Source organism: Phaenicophaeus curvirostris, chromosome 29, assembly GCF_032191515.1.
Source record: "Phaenicophaeus curvirostris isolate KB17595 chromosome 29, BPBGC_Pcur_1.0, whole genome shotgun sequence".
Classification (NCBI taxonomy): Eukaryota; Metazoa; Chordata; class Aves; order Cuculiformes; family Cuculidae; genus Phaenicophaeus; species Phaenicophaeus curvirostris.
Genome location: NC_091420.1, coordinates 3,754,819 through 3,771,046, shown reverse-complemented (window position 1 = coordinate 3,771,046; position 16,228 = coordinate 3,754,819). Strand labels below are relative to the sequence as shown.

The following is a 16,228-nucleotide window of genomic DNA, read 5'->3' as shown; positions in this document are numbered from 1 at the left end:
AAGGATGAGGTGAAAGGGTGAGGAGGAGGGGACAGGGGAGGGTGGCACCTCGGGGAGGGCTGGGGGGCAGGGAGGGCGGGACACTGGGGGGGACACAGGCAGGACCCCAGGGGACAAGCCGGGGGACAGGGTGGGGACACGTGGGGACCCCGAGGATGCAGCTTGGGGGACATGAAGCCAGGCTGGGGGGCACGATGGTAGGTCGTGCCCCAGGCTGGGGCACCCGACGTAGGCTGGGTGTGGGGACACAGAGCTGGGGGGGACCCTGAGGGGCAGATCGGGGGGACAAAGGGGGGCAGGAGGTGGCATGGGGGGGACAGAGTGGGGCAGGTGGCGGGGACAGGAGGTGATGTAGGGGGCAGGAGGTGACATGGGGGGGCAGGAGGTGATGTGGGGGGCACAGAGGGGCGGGGGGGGACATGGGGGGGACACAGAGGGGCGGGGGGAGGCAGGAGGGGACATGGGGGGACAGGAGGTGGGGGGGGGGCCCAGGGGGACCCGCTGTGACCCGGCGCGACCCCCGCGCCCCCCCCCCGGCGGTGACGCAGTCGCCGGCTCCGCCCACGTGACGCGCTCGCGCGGCATTGACCATATAAGGGAATGAGGCGCGCGGGCCCCGCCCCCTGGGAGCCCCGCCCCCCCCGGGCTGAGGGGAGGGGGGACTGGGAGGAGGATGGGGGGGGACTGGGATGATGGGGGGGTGGAACTGGGGTGATGGGGGGGACTGGGGTGATGGGGGGAACTGGGGTGATGGGGGGGACTGGGAGGATAAGGGGGGAACTGAGGAACTGGGAGCATGGGGGGGACTGGGAGGATGGGGGGAACTGGTAGGATTGAGGGGACTGGGAGGATGATGGGGGGAACTGGGGTGATGGGGGGAAGTGGAATGATGATGCTAGAACTGGGAAGCTGGGGGGCACCAGCAGGGGTGGGGATGCAGTGGGATAAGGGAGACGGGACAAGGGGGGACGAGGGGGGGGGGGGGGGGGGGTCTGCGCCCCAGGGAGCTGCAGGATGGGGTGTTTGGGGTGGGGGGGGGAGTGGCAGGACCCTGGGGGGTCGCCCCAAGGAGGGGGTGGGTGCCCCAAAGTGTGTGTGAGGGGTCCCAATTTGGGTTTGGGTGCCCCAAGGAGGGGGTGGGTGCCCCAAATTAGGGGTAGGGTGCCCCAAGGAGGGGGTGGGTGCCCCAGAGCCGGATCCGGTGCTGCTCTCACGCCTCTTTATTCGTCCCCCGCATCCTCCCGGGGGTCCCTAGAGCAGCGTGGCCAGCTCGAAGCGCTCGGCGCACCCGCGGGGGCCAAGGCGCTGCCGCCGCTGCTGGGCCACCTCCCTGCGGCGCCTCGAAGCCGCTGGCTCCTGGCGAGGGGCCCTGGAACGTTCCGGCTGCGCGCCCGCCGCCAACGCCTCCGCCGACACCGAGCTCGCCGGGGAGGAACGGGGACCGGGCTCTGCGGGGAGATGACGGCGTCCGGCTCCTGCCACCCCCGTGTCCCACCGGCCTCCGGTGGGAAGGGCTGGAGGAGCTCCCTGGGGCGCAGATGTTGGGGGTCCGGGGGGTCCCGCACTCACTTTGCCGCTCCAGGTCGCGCAGGGCGATGGTGGAGACGGGTCGTGCCGTGTCCCCGCGGCGGTAGAGCTGCAGCGCCTCGAGGATGTCCGACTCCAGGGCAAAATCCGCGTCCCACTCGTAGTTCTCGTCCACCGAGGTGTTCCTCCTGCAGGGACGAGTGTCAGAACAGCCCCCACTCACGGCGTCCCCAAGGGTTGGGATGGGGTGGACCCCACTCTGGGTGTCCCCAGGAGCTGGGATTTTGGAGACCCCACTCAGGGTGTCCCCAAGGGTTGGGAAAGGGGAGGACCCCACAGCCAGGTGTCCCCAGGGGCTGAGATGGGGGGGACCCCACTCAGGGTATCCCCAGGAGCTGGGTGTCCCCGGGAGCTGGGATTTTGGGGACCCCACAGCCAGGAGTCCCCAGGGGCAGGGAACCCACAGCCAGGAGTCCCCAGGGGCAGGGATTTTGGGGACCCCACAGCCAGGTGTCTCCAGAGGCAGGGATTTTGGGGACCCCACGCCGTGTGTCCCCAGGCACTGGGATTTTGGAGACCCCACTCAAGGTGTCCCCAGGGGCGGGGAACCCACAGCCAGGTGTCCCCAAGGGCTGGGATTTTGGGGACCCCCACAGCCGGGAGTCCCCAGGGGCAGGGAGGCAGCAGGGCGGCTCCTCTCCAGGGCGCCGTGGGACAAGCCGAGAGCTGCCCTGGCATGAGCCGGCTCCTCCCGGCACGCTGCCCACGGCTCACCTCTTCCCAGCTCTGCCGAGAGCCAGCTCGGTCCTGCCCCTGCCCTCCTCGGGCACCGAGCCGCTGCTGTGCCAGCTGCCCCCGTCGCCGAGCGGGGGGCCCGGGCAGTTGCCCCCCAGCGACGGTGCCAGCGACGGGGGCCGCAGGAAGGAGGCGCTGCCCCGGCCGCTGCTCTGGCTGGTCAAGCTGCCCCGCGGCAGCTTCTCCGGCGCGGCAGGCTCCGGCGGCTTGCCCGGTGCCCAGCCCGGCGGCTCGGTGCCCGCCGAGGGCACAACCTCAGTCCTGCCGCTGGCGAGCGCGTGGTGAGCCGGCCGGGCCGGGGGCTGTGAGCCGGGGCTCGGCGAGCCGGCCCACGCGGCGGTGCCGGGCAGCGATGCCTTGGCAGGACCCAGCGGCAGCGGCGGCGGCTGCAGGAAAGCGGTGGAGGTGGCGTTGGCACGTGTGTCGATGCAGTCCGGGCACAGCGTCCGCCCCGCGGTCTGCGGGGAGCCCGGCGGCGGGGGGCTGGCAGGGGGCTCCGGCTGCCGGCTGGCGCGGTTCGGCTCAGCCGGCTCGTCCTGGGGCGGCCACTCGCCGTCCACGCTCATCTCCTTGAAGAAGGGCAGGCTCAGGTACTGCAGGATCCCGCTCTGCACCGCGGGGCCGGGGGAGGCCGGGGGGCTGCGGGGCGGCCGCGGGGAGCCCTCGAGGGGCAGCGAGTCCCACAGGGCGCTGGCAGGGCCCCCGCAGGGCTCGGCGCTGGCGTCGCGCGGCTGCTCCGCGGCGCTGTAAGGCAGAGTGGCGGCCGAGGCCACGGGGCTGATGTTGACGATGCACAACGCGGCCGCCTCGTCCACGGGGCTGCTGCTGCCGTAGCCGAAGTAGCGGCCCTGGCGGTGGCCGGCAGCCCGGGGTCTCCGGCGAGGCTGCCGCAGAGAGACCGCCTTGCGCCAGATGGGCTCCTCTTCCTCCTCCTCCTCCTCCTCCGGGGGCAGCTGCAGGTAGGGCTCGGGCTGCGTTGCCGGCGGGTCACGCCGTGGGTACGGCTCCGGCTCGTAGGGCAGCGCGCCGAGGCTGCTCTCCTGCAGCCGCGTGTCCGTCTCCACCACGAAGCGGCCGTCGGGGCCGCGGCAGATGCGCTCCAGCGGCACGTGCTCCCCGACGTGGCTCTCGTACACGGCGTAGCGGGAGCCGGCCCCGGCGATGCTGAGCCCCAGGCTGGTGCCAGCCTTCTCGCCCCACAGCAGCGTCCGGCGCAGGCTCCGGCACGGAGACGGCTGCAGCTTCAGCTTCACGGTGCTGTCCGGGCTACCAGAGCCATGAGAATTGCTGGAAGGAAGAAGGGAGATGCTGCAGCAGCTTTGTCTCAGCTCTGGGATTGTCCAGCTGCCTCCAAGTGCCAGGAGAGCTCATGCTGGACATCTGGCAGCAGGCAACAGAATCATAGTTTGTGTTGGAAGGGACCTTAAAGATCATCCAGTCCCACCCCTGCCATGGGCAGGGGCACCTCCCACTGCATCAGGGGTTCCAAGCCCCATCCAGCCTGGCCTTGAACTCCTCCAGGGATGGGGCAGCCACCACTGGGTAACCTGTTCCAGGGCCTCACCACCCTCAAAATGAAGAAATCTTTCCTTATTTCAAGCCTAAATCTGCCCCTCTCCAGTTTACGCCCATTTCCCCTTGTCCTATCACCCCAAGACTTTGTGAGCAGCCCCTCTCTGGCTTTCTTGTAGCCACTTCAGGCACTGGAAGCTGCTCTAAGGTCTCCTCGGAGCCTTCTCTTCTCCAGGCTGAACAACCCCAACTCTCTCAGCCTGTCCTCACACAGGAGGTTCTCCAGCCCTCGCATCATCCTTGTAGCCTCCTCTGGCCCCGTTCCAACAGCTCCATCTCCTTCTTCTGCTGAGGATTCCAGACCTGGACACAATCCTCCAGATGAGGTCTCACCAGAGAGGAGCAGAAGGGCAGAATCCCCTCCCTCGCCCTGCTGGTCACACTTCTCTTGCTGCAGCCCAGGACACAGTTGGCATTCCAGGCTGTGAGCACATGTTGCCGGCTCATGTCAAGCTTCTCATCGACCAGCAGACCAACATGACCCTGCACTGCTGCTGCCGGCTTGACAGCCCTGCTCCTGCGGTTCCTGATCCTTCCTTCAGCCAAAACTCCCTGGAGAACCCTGCCCGCAGCATTCCCTGATGCCAACACCCCGTTTCTAACACCCCTTCTGCCGCCAGTGCTCGGCCAGCAGCACCAGGGGCTCCACCTGCCCCCAGCCTGGCTCTCTGGGTGATGGGGAGTGCAGCGAGACAGGGAGGGAGCGGGATGGGGATGGAGCGTGGCATGGAATGACTTACTGTGGAGGTGGGAGCTTCTTGCTGGGGGAGAAGACGAGTGGTGGATCTGGAAGGTCATGAGAACACAAGGGGAATCACACAGCGAGCAACTCAAAGTGATGATGAGGCGACAGCGGCACCCGCGCAGCCCTGTGACTGCCCCCGGTGACCCCCCAGGCCTGGGCTGGCCCGTCCCCTCCTCGGGGACTTGGAGCTCCCTAGGAGCCCCGGGATCCAGGGCTCACGGCCAGCCAGCTCCTACCTTGCCTTCGCTTCTGGATGCGGGTGGCGCGGCGGCGGTTCATGATGCAGGCGGCCATGGTGCTGAAGATGACGGCCACGCTGAGGAAGCAGATCCCCCCGATCACCCCGGCCAGCACCGGCTGCGGCAGGAGCTCTGGGAGCTGGGTGCGGGACGGATACACCTCCATGCCTGGGGCAGACAGGACACACCATCAGAGGCTCGGTTACCCGCAGAGCGTGCCGGCACGGCTGGGGCTCAGCCTCCCTGGCATCGCTGGCACCTCAGGGATAAACAGCAAAGCCTCAGCTTCCACCCCTCTGGGCTGCTCTGCCGCCAGGCGGACCCGTGGCGGGCACCAGGAGCAAGGACGCTCTGAGAGGAGTTCTCCTGCTACCTGGTCTGTGAGACCTGAATCATAGAATCACCAGGTTGGAAAAGACCCACCGGATCATCGGGTCCAACCATTCCCATCAATCACTAACCCATGTGCCTCAGCACCTCATCCACCCGTCCCTTAAACCCCTCCAGGGAAGGGGACTCAACCCCCTCCCTGGGCAGCCTCTGCCACTGCCCAGTGACCCTTTCCGTGAAAAATTTTTTCCTAATGTCCAGCCTGAACCTCCCCTGGTGGAGCTGGAGGCCATTCCCTCTCGTCCTGTCCCCTGTTACTTGAGTCACACCAGATCCACGTATGGAGACGGGTGTTCCTTCAGTGTCCTTGCTCTGGGCTGTGCGTCCCCTGCTCTCGCAGCAGGGACACTCAGGGGTGGAAGCGTGGGAGATGTTTCCATTCAGGAAGATCCTAGGCTGTGCTGGGTGCTCTACACCTCTGGTTTCTGTCCTCAGGGTGTGAAGAGCAAGCGGGTGGCAGCCCAAGCCTTACCTGCTGTGGAGACATTCACCGTATTGCTGGGATCGCTGATGTAGCTGCCAGCAAAGGCCACCAGTCGGAACTCATAGAAGGCGTCCTGAGGGAGCAGAAGGCCATTAGCCTCATAGAATCATAGAATCACCAGGTTGGAAGAGACCCACTGGATCATCGAGTCCAACCATTCCCATCAATCACTAACCCATGTCCCTCAGCACCTCGTCCACCCGGCCCTTAAACCCCTCCAGGGAAGGGGACTCAACCCCCTCCCTGGGCAGCCTCTGCCACTGCCCAGTGACCCTTTCCATGAAAGATTTTTTCCTAATGTTCATCCTACACCTCCCTTGGTGGAGCTTGAGGCCATTCCCTCTCGTCCTGTCCCTTGGGAGAAGAGCCCAGCTCCCTCCTCTCCACAACCTCCTCTCAGGGAGTTGCAGAGAGCAATGAGGTCTCCCCTCAGCCTCCTCTTCTCCAGGCTAAACCCCCCCAGCTCTCTCAGCCGCTCCTCCTGTTCTCCACCCCGTGGCCAGCCAAGCCCAGCAGAGCAGAGGGGCTCTGGGGCATCATTGGATATCCCAGCGCCGGGTAGGAGATCCACAATAAGGATCCGAGTCCCACAATAAGGGAGCGCTCGGTGAGCTTCCCACCTTGATGAGTCCCGGCACGAGGACCTGGGTGTTGGTGCCGGGGATGGAGCGGTCCAGCACCTCCCAGCCGCCCTTGTCCTGCCGCAGCTCCAGCGCGTAGCCGCTCAGCGCCACCGAGAACTGCGCCGGGGGCTCCCACTGCAGCAGGACCCCCCGCACAGTCTCATTGGCGGTCAGAGCCTGCGGCGGGGACAGAAAGACGCGCATGGTCATGGCCGGCGGCTCTGGAGGCACTGTGGTCACTGGGAAGCCTGAGGAGAAAGAGGATGCTGGTGTGGGAGAAGAGCAGGGCGGAATCAGGAGCCTCGCAGGCGCCTGAAGGCTCCGGAGGTACAGGGGATGCTCTGGGGAGTGTGTGGACCCCTCTTACCCCGGGGCACGGAGGTGACAATCTGGCTGAAGGGGCCGCTGCCCAGCTTGTTCTGGGCCAGGACACTGAACTGGTAGCTCGTGTCTGGCTGGAGATTCTCCACCAAGAGGTGCTGAGCCCCCACCGGCACCGAGAGCGACACCCAGTCGTGATGGGCCCGGTGCGGAGGCTTCGCCCTGAGGAGACGTGGGAGTCATGAGTCCGGAGCCGAGGGCAGAGGAGGTGTGGGAGGCCAGACTCTGGCTGCGGGGACTCACAGCGGCGTGTACCAGACGCTGAACCTCTGGAAATATCCTCCGTCAAACCCCGGCTCCCAGGAGATGTTGGCTGCCAGCAAGAGGGGCAGCACAGAGACATTGGTGACAGCGTGAGGGCTGGTACCTGGCAGGGGAAGCATGGAGAACACCTGTTGGACTGAGCGGCTTGGAAATGCCCCTGTTGTCCATCCCTTCCAGCACAGAGGGGCCAGCCCAGCACCTGCAGACAACGAGGGACTCACCCAGCACGTGGACGGAGGTGGCGGTGCTGACGCTGGCCACCTGGTTGGTGGCCGTGCACTCCCAGATGCCGTGCTGCTCCTTGATGAGGGGCCGGAAGACAAGGCTGCTGTTCCCATCCACCTGGGCACCGCTCGTCCCTGTGCTGCCCACCTGTTCGGAAAGACACGGACACCGACAGTGGGTGACCACACAGCCCACCAGCTGCTCTGCACGGACCTCGGGCCTCAGGGAATCAGAGAATCATTTGGGTTGGAAGGGACCTTAAAGATCATCCAGTCCCACCCCTGCCATGGGCAGGGACACCTCCCACTGGATCAGGGGCTCCAAGCCCCATCCAACCTGGCCTTGAACCCCTCCAGGGATGGGGCAGCCACAACTTCCCTGGGAAACCTGTACAAGGGCCTCTCCATTCTCAGAGTGAAGAAATTCTTCCTTATATCCAGTCTGAAACTGCCCCTCTCCAGTTTATCCACATTGCCCCTCGTCCTATCACTCCAAGCCTTTGCGAACAGCTTTCTTGGAGCCCCTTCAGGTATTGGAAGGCCTCTCTGTAAGGTCTCTATGGAGCCTTCTCTTCTCCAGGCTGAACAACCCCAACTCTCTCAGCCTGTCCTCACACAGGAGGTTCTCCAGCCCTCACATCATCCTTGCAGCCTCCTCTGGACCCATTCCAACAGCTCCACCTCCTTCTTCTGTTGAGGATTCCAGAACTGGACACAATCCTCCAGATGAGGTCTCACCAGAGAGGCGCTTGACAGGACCCAGCGCCCTGGGGCTGGTGTAGAAACCACAGAGCAAGATTTTGCCCTGGATTCTTAGAGGGCAACACAAGCAAAACCCCTTCTTCTGCAGGAACCAGGAGATGTGGCCCTGCAGCACCTGCCCTAAGAGTGATACCCCAGGGGCCAAGGGCAGTGTCTCCCTTCCAGGAGGGCTCAGCAGGTCCTACCTTCAGCCAGGTGACGGTGGGTGGGGGATCTCCGTTGGCTGCGCAGGGGATCACCAACTCCCGGCCCACCTCCTGGAAATATTCCTCCTTGGGGCGCACCGTGAAGGCTGGGGGGTCCTGGAAAAGAGGTAGGGATGGTGGGGGGCTGGGTGTCAGGGCACAGAGCACACTGGGACTGCTCGCAGCGCACCCGATCGCTCGACCTCACCTTCAGCAGGACACGCGTGGGCCGGGACTCGCCGGCTGTGCCGTAGCTGTTGTAGGGGGTGCACGTGTACAGCCCCAGCGCGTCGTCGTTCCCCGTCGCAACGACGATGGAGCCGTCGGGCCTCGCGGACCAGCCAGGGAGCTGGGAGAGGGGCGAGGGACGTCAGGACGAGGGGTTTTCGGGGTGGGAGGCCGGGGAGGGCGCAGGCGGCCGTACCTTGCCCAGCTCCAGCGGGCGTCCGTCCCTCGTCCAGCTGACGGAGAGCAGGGGGGGGTTGGCCCTGGTGGGGCAGCGGATCACGCCCTGCAGCCCCTTGGGGAGGGGGGTCTCAGGGAGCATGTTGGTCACCTGTGCTGGATCTGCGAGGACAAACAGGGTGCTGGGACCCGCGTGAGGGTGGCTGGGGTCCCGCTGCCAGCTGAGGCGACATCCCCTTCCCACCACAGCCTGCGGGACCCCCCGGCTGGCCCAGAGGGACCTTTCTGCAAGCAGGGCTGGTGACACCGTGGCCTCACAAGGGGCTGCAGGGCTCTTACACAACACTGTGACGAAGGCTGAGGCAGAAGGCGGCTTCCACAGCCCATTGCTGGGGATGCAGGTGTATTTGCCGGCGTCATCCGGAGTTGTTTGCTGAAGCAAGAGGCTCCCATCCACCAGGACGCGGACCCGAGCACGGAGGCGGCTGCAGGGAAGAGGAGGGCAGCGGCCAAGTGAGACCATTCCACCATCCCAGGATGAGCAAACTCCCTGCCGTGCTCACAGCGAGCCCAGTGTGCTCTGATCCAGGCTTTGTGGAGCCGCCCCCATCAGCCTCAGAGCCGCTGGCAGGAGCCCACAGCCGCCTCGTGCCATCCCTGTCCCTGCTGTACCTGAGGTGGAAGACGTTGGTGCTGCCCTGGAACCAGGAGTAGGTGAGGTTTCCCGGGTACGCCTCAGCCTGGCACGCCAGAAAGGCATCTTGGGAGATGTTGACGGTGACATTCTGGGGTGGCACCACGATGACGGGTGGCCCTGCGGCGCGGGGCAGGGAGAACGGTGAGGGCTGCAGGCAGGGGCCAGCCGAGCCGCTCCCAGCACCCCTCGTTTCTGCACCTGCCTCCAAACCAACCCCACAGCGCGGAGCCCTCTGTGCTCCTCGGCAGCAGCCCCGCGGCAGCCCACAGGGCCAGGAGAGCGCCCGCGCTTACCCTGCACGAGCACGTGGGTGGTGTGGGTGACGGTGCCTTCCTTGCTGGAAGCGTGGCAGGTGTAGGTGCCCGCGCTGGCGCGCTCCACGACGGCGAAGCTCAGCGTCCCGTTCCTCACCTGCAACGGCACCAGGGGGATCGGGAAGGTGGTGCTGGTGGGTGCCCACAGCACACTGCTTTGCTCTGCACGTCTGGCTGCCCCACGAGCCACTCGCTGTCCCCACCTGCACCGTGTCCCCGCTCTGGACAGCCACGTCGCTCCTCTTCCAGACCACAACAGGCTGGGGGTTGCCGACAGCCGTGCAAGTAAGGCTCAGCGGGTCCTGGTCTCTCACCTCCACGAACGCAGGGGGTGTCTCCAGGAAGGTGGGGGGTGCTGGGAAGACAAATCCAGACCCTCAGCCCCGGCCTTGGAAGAGACCTCGGCCGCGTCAGGCAGAGCAACAACTGAGGAGGGATCGAGTGGTACCGTTGACGGTGAGGTGGATCCAGGTGCCGTTCTGGAAGTCGGCGTCAGCGCTGTGCTGGTCGAGGAAGAGCACGCGGCACTCGTACCAGCCCTGGTCCTCGGCTCGCAGGAGGTCGATGCGCAGTGAGGCGCCTTCTTCGATCCGCACGCGCCCTGCGTGCCCAGAAGCAGCCGTGGTTGGCGGCGTTGCTGGCCAGGGGACAGCTGTGTCCCCAGGCCTCCCGCCTCCCCGCGGCTCTCGCCCCATCGTGGGCGCAGCGGCTTCCCCGCCAGCGCCTGCCCCACTTGGCAGCGGCCGGGTCGGGGCAAGCCGTGCTCAGGCCGCTCCAGCCTTGGCTGCAGGGGGCTGGGAACGGGCGCCAGACAAAAGCCGGGGTCACACCGGCGCTGAGCTCCACACCTCCTGCTGCTGTCGAGGAAACTGGGAGGACGATGCTCAGCAGGGTCCCCTGGGCATCGCTCCCACCAAGAGCTGATGCCACCGCCCGCTCGAGCCACCAGCAAAATCCCTCCCTGCATCCCTCCCTCGCCTTCCCGGGACCCTTCGTCCACAACCTCATCCGTCCTGTCCCCCGGGAGCCCCCCCGGCTGCCTCACCCTTAGGAGCCCTGCTAAGCCTCGGGCACCCCCGCATCGTCCCCTCTCCGGGTGGCACAGGGGAGGCCAGACCGAGCCCCTCGTCCACCTCACAGGGGCTCGCACTGCTGCAGGACCCTGCAAAGGGCATGGAGACAGGGGGCTCTCCTGGTTTGGGGGGCTCTCGTTCCAAGCCGGCGGCGTCCCCGCGCCCCACGGCCTCTTTGATGAGGAGGAGGATAAGGGCACAAAGCGACAGCGAGCGCAGCTCTTTAATCCCGCGGGCTATTATCAGAGCCATAATCGGCTCAGGCGTGCAGCAGGCAATTGGCTCAGCCCCGAGCAGGGGGCACGGGCAGCACCCACCGCGCGGCACCCCGGGTTCTGCGCCCCCAGACCCAACCCAGAGAGCAGTTCCCGGCCCGGCACGTGGGCTGAGCCGCCGGCACGGGCAGCACCGCATGCAGCTCTTGGCACCAGAGCAGCCTAAGATGCTCCCAGTGACATCCCAGAGTCCCCAGGACCTGAGCTTCCTGGAGAGAAGGACGGGATGTCACCCAGAGGGACCTGGACAGGCTGGAGAAGTGATGCTGGGAGAACCTCAGCAGGTTCAACAAGGCCAAGGGCAAGGTCCTACACCTGGGTTGGGGCAATCCCCGCTTTCAATCCAGGTTGGAGGATGATGTGATGAGAGCAGCTCTGAGGAGAAGGACTTGGGGGGCTGGTTGATGAGAAGCTCGACATGAGCCAGCAACATGCACGCGCAGCCCAGAAACCAACCGTGTCCTGGGCTGCATCAAGAGAATTGTGGCCAGCAGGGTGAGGGAGGGGATTGTCCCCTCTGCTCCTCTCTGGTGAGACCTCATCTGGAGGATTGTGTCCAGTTCTGGAATCCTCAACAGAAGAAGGAGATGGAGCTGTTGGAGCGGGGCCAGAGGAGGCTACAAGGATGATGTGAGGGCTGGAGAACCTCCTGTATGAGGACAGGCTGAGAGAGTTGGGGTTGTTCAGCCTGGAGAAGAGAAGGCTCCATAGAGACCTTAGAGCAGCTTCCAGTACCTGAAGGGGCTACAAGAAAGCTGGGGAGGGGCTGTTCACAAGGCTTGGAGTGATAGGACGAGGGGCAATGTGGATAAACTGGAGAGGGGCAGATTTAGACTGGACATGCAGAAGAGTTTCTTCACTTCGAGAGTGGAGAGGCCCCGGAACAGGTTACCAAGGGAAGTGGTGGCTGCCCCATCCCTGGAGGGGTTCAAGGCCAGGCTGGATGGGGCTTGGAGCCCCTGATCCAGTGGGAGGTGTCCCTGCCCATGGAAAAGGTTGGAACTGGATGGGCTTTGAGGTCCTTTCCAACCCAAACTGTTCTATGATTCTATGACGGGATCCTGTGCAAATTAGGCACATGAACACGTGGAAATCCTTCCCAACAGTGCCTGGAGCTTCTCCCAGCCACTGCAGCCACCAGCTCCCACCCCTCATGCTTCTCTGCGTGGCCAGATTCAACCAAGACCCACAGCATCTCCTGGGCAGGAGGCGTGGGGACAGAGGGACCCGTCTGGGTGCCTCGGAGCATCTCCTACTGGGAGCACTAAGCAACGCCCCAGGCAAACCTCGAACACGAGGAGGGATGGGAGCTATGGCAGAAACACCTGTGGGACGAGGGGTCCTCCCACCCTTCTCCCCAGAACTAGCTCCCACGCCGAGCCCTGGGAAGTGGGGCAGCTCCTGGAAACCCCATCCCTGGGAAACCCCATCCCTGCCCGCAGCTGCCAGCTCGCAGCCGCAGGAGCTGGAGCAGCAGGCTCCGGAACAAAGGTCCCTTTGGAAGGGATCAGAGCGCTCTGGGGACGCCCCCAGCCTCCCCCTAATCCCCTTTGCTGGCCCCAGCCCCCTCCCTCCTCTTCCACCACCCTGTCGATAACAAAACCTCCGCTGCCCTCCAGACCAGCATCCCCCACTGCCTGGCAACCGTCATTCAGAGGGACACAAAGGGGCTGCAGCCCCAACCCCCCCGCCAGGGACCACCAGCCCTGCTCCAGGCTGACGCTGGGAGGGGGTGGTGGCACCTGGGGGGGAGCTTCCCAGCAATCCAAGGGCTCCCATGGGGGCAGCTGCAGCTCACACCAACCCTACGCTGCCCCGAACTGCCCCACGAGGGTCGTGAGTGACAACAGGGGCTCCCGCGTCCCACTGGGTGACGCTTGACCTGCTGAGAAAGGCTGGAAGGAGAGGTTGACCTCGTCCTTCCCCTGCACCCATGGTCCCTGCCCTTCCTTCCATCCCTTCCCAGCCCCCCAGAGGATTGAGCATCAGCCTCCAGCCCCCCCAGAGGATTGAGCATCAGCCTCCAGCCCCCCCAGAGGATTGAGCATCAGCCTCCAGCCCCCCCAGACGATAGAGCATCAGCCTCTGGCTGCCATGGTGACAGCCACAGCCCCCCTGCCCACCCACCTCGCCCTCATTTCAGCCGCCAGCCCCTTCCCCCCGCACTGATCCGTCCCGCTGAGCTGATCCTGGAGGCATCCATCCCTCGGATGCTGCCAAGCCCTTTTTTGCAGTAATTGGAGCTCCTGCAGCCCAGGGGCCCCTCGAAGCCAGGCTCAGGTGACAGGAGCCCAGCCCAGGCCTCCTGGGGCGGCAGGTGCCTGGTTGCCACTGGAGGGTTTGTTGTCACCGCGGGTTCTACGGGGCCAGCTCGGGGCTGGCAGCAGAGGGAAGGTGTCCCGGGCACTGGCTGCTGGTGGGGAGCGGCCACGGCGTGCCCCGAAACCGGCTCTGCTGTGCCCGTGGCCGCGAGGAGAGGGGTCAGCTCACACCTTAACCTGCCACCTGTTTTTCAGGCAGGGCAGGCTCCTGACCTAGGCACCATCCGGCTCTCCCCATCCCGTCCCGTGGGAGGATTTCGGTGCCACCGGCCAGCTGCCAGCCCTTCCTCGTCCCCGAGGGACGCTCCCGGTGTCTTCACCTCTGCGCTCGCAGGGATCCCTCAAGGTCTGCCGCTGCTTCACTTTAAATATCCCGTAAAGAGGAGAATATCCCCCTCCCACGCTGCAGCCCTTCCCCGGCGCAGCTTTGCTCCAAATCCCAGCCAGCCCAGCACCGGCAATTAGCAGCTTCGCCAAAATCCCCTCCCCAGGCTCAACCTTCAAGCGACCCGGCATGGGCTGAGGTGGCATCGCGGCGTCACCGGCCCCGGTGCGGCACAGGAGGAATTGCCACGATACCGCAGCCGGGGCACGAGCAGGTGGGCACTCGGCTGTCCTCATTCCCGAGCGGAAAGCGTAGCCAGAGGCCACGGTGACGGCTGCCTGGGGAGCTTCTCCTGCCCTCCATCCCGGACGGGATCCCGGGAGCCAGGTGCCCGCATCCCACCTGCCTCCTCCTCTGGCTACCCCGGCAGCTGCGGCACCAGGAGGGGACCCTGCCCTGCAGCAGAGCCACCCCCAGCCCCATCGCATCCCCTCCCACCCCCCGGAGCCGAGGGAGAGCCCGGGGAGCGTGATTAATGCGGTGTGACAGCGGCAGCCCTCGGCTGGGGCCCAGCCACGGCGAGCGCCAACGCCGGGCGCCGCATCCAGCCTAGCGTCCAGCCTCGCGTCCAGCCTCGGCGCCGCGGGACTCACCGATGTACTGCGGGTCGACGCGCGGCGAGTAGAGCCCGAACTTGATGAAGATGGGGAGGACGAAGCCGAAGCGGACCCACTCGATCACGTAGAGCGGAGGGCGAGTCTCGTGGGCGCCCAGGAGGCTGCAGCCCAGCACCGCGCTCTCCCCGACTCGCCCCACCACGGCCCGGGGCTCGCTCTGGCTGCTGCCTGCGGGGGCCGGGGGGGTGAGCGTGGCGGTGAGGTGGGGATCCAGACCCCCAGCACCCCCCGAGAGACATGGTCCCCACGACTCCTGAGGCTCCACCACCCCCGAGTCCCCTCTGCCAGCCCCGAACCCCCAGAGCCCCCCGGCCAATCCTGACCCCCAGCTCCAACCACCCCCGAGCCCCCCAGCCCCTCCCGAGCTGCCGGAGTCCCCCAGCCCTGCTCAGCCCCAAGTGTCCCAGCCTCACCCAAGCCCCCCGGTCACTCCCGAGCCCCCCGGTTACTTCTGAGCCCCCTCAGTCGCCCCCAGGTCCCAATGCCAACCACCCCCCAGCCCCTTCTGAGCCCCCCAGTCACCGCTGACCCCCCTTGGTCTCCCCCGAACCCCCCGGTCCCCTCTGAGACCCCTGTGCCCCTCTAAGCCCCCCAACCTCAGTCACCCCTGAGCCCTCTGGTCACCCCCAAGCTCCCCAGGCCCCTCCGAGTCCCCCAGTCACCTCTGAGCCCCCCAACCCTAGTCACCCCTGAGCCCCCCGGTCACCTCCAATCCCCCCAGTCCCAGTCAACCCCGAGCCCCCTGACCACCCTCGAGCTCCCTGGTCACCCCCGAGCCCCCCAGCCCCCTCTGAGCCCCCCAATCCCAGTCACTCCCGAGCCCCCCGACCACCCTCGAGTTGCCTGGTCACCCCCAAGACCCCAGCCCCCTCTGAGCCCCCCAATCCCAGTCACTCCCGAGCCCCCCGACCACCCTCGAGCTCCCTGGTCACCCCCAAGACCCCGAGCCCCCCGATTCCAGTCACCCCTGAGCCCCGCAGCCCCCCAGTCCCAGTGACCCCCGAGCCCCCCAGTCCCCCCCAGCCCCCCAATCCCCGTCACCTTGAGCCCCCCAATCCCCATCACCTCTCAGCCCCCCAGTCCCAGTCCCCTCCGAGCCCCCCAGTCCTCGTCACCCCTGAGCCCCCGAGCCCCCCAGCCCCAGTCCCCCCCAGCCCCCCATCCCGCCGGCCGCCCGCACCTTCCGCTCTGGCGAGCAGGCTGAGGACGGCGGCTCGCAGCCACCACCGCATAGCACAGGGCTGGCTCCGGCGGGGACCGAGCGCGGGGGCGGCGCCTTCAGCTGCCGGGGAGCGGCGGGAGGCGCCGTGCGGCCCGCGCCCCGGCCCCGCGCGGGGCGGGCAGGCGGCTCCGAGCCGCAGCGCTCCTCATACCCGGCTCGGCGGGGCCCGGCGCGGCTCGGCTCGGCTCCGCGGGGCTCGGCTCGGCCCGGCCCGGCCCCGCCGTCCCCCTGCTCCGTCCCGGGCGGCTGCAAACAAACGTGCGGCGCCCGCGGGGACCATCCCGCCCCGCCCCGCCCCCCCCGCGCGTTGCCATGGCGACCGCCAATCGGAAGCGGGAGGCGGGGGCGTCGCTAAGCGACCAATGGCAGCGCGGGGCGCGCGGGGGATGATGGGAGTTGTAGTCCCGGCGCGGCCCCGCGGGGGTGCTGGGGGTTGTAGTCCGGAGGGGGACAAGGGGGTTGAGTGGTAGTTGAAGGGGGGGGGGTGTGGACATGGAGGGGAACAAAGGGGGGACATGGGGGAGGACAAAGGGGGGACACGGCCCGGAGCATTGACCGTGCGTGGTGTCTGCTGGGCTGAGCCGCACTGGGCTGTGCTGAGCCCGCCAACTGCAACACACCCTGCCGAGCCAAGACAAGCCGTTCCATGCCAAGCCAAGATATTCCATGCCATGCCAAGCCAAGCCATTCCAAGCCATTCCAAGCCATTCCAAGCCAAGATATTCCAT

At 66.5% G+C, this 16,228-nt stretch overlaps 1 protein-coding gene across 2 annotated transcripts; it reads right to left on the bottom strand.

Annotated features, from left to right (window-relative positions):
• Positions 1 to 1,198: 1,198 nt before the first annotated feature.
• On the bottom strand, positions 1,199 to 15,673 carry IGSF9 (immunoglobulin superfamily member 9). Of its 2 annotated transcripts, XM_069878704.1 has the most exons (20): positions 15,459 to 15,673; positions 14,255 to 14,446; positions 10,056 to 10,208; positions 9,811 to 9,962; positions 9,587 to 9,704; positions 9,269 to 9,410; positions 8,936 to 9,081; positions 8,616 to 8,758; positions 8,400 to 8,540; positions 8,192 to 8,308; positions 7,242 to 7,392; positions 7,000 to 7,123; positions 6,743 to 6,918; positions 6,373 to 6,623; positions 5,741 to 5,825; positions 4,876 to 5,046; positions 4,635 to 4,680; positions 2,302 to 3,609; positions 1,570 to 1,715; positions 1,199 to 1,448 (listed from the first exon to the last, which is right to left on the bottom strand). In XM_069878704.1, exons 1-20 carry the CDS (start codon positions 15,508 to 15,510, stop codon positions 1,252 to 1,254), a joined length of 4,011 nt encoding a protein of 1,336 aa, XP_069734805.1. In that variant the 5' UTR covers positions 15,511 to 15,673; the 3' UTR covers positions 1,199 to 1,251. The 2 variants fall into 2 exon arrangements, with proteins under 2 accessions (XP_069734805.1, XP_069734804.1); XM_069878703.1 differs by having other exon boundaries at positions 1,199 to 1,715.
• Positions 15,674 to 16,228: the final 555 nt, after the last annotated feature.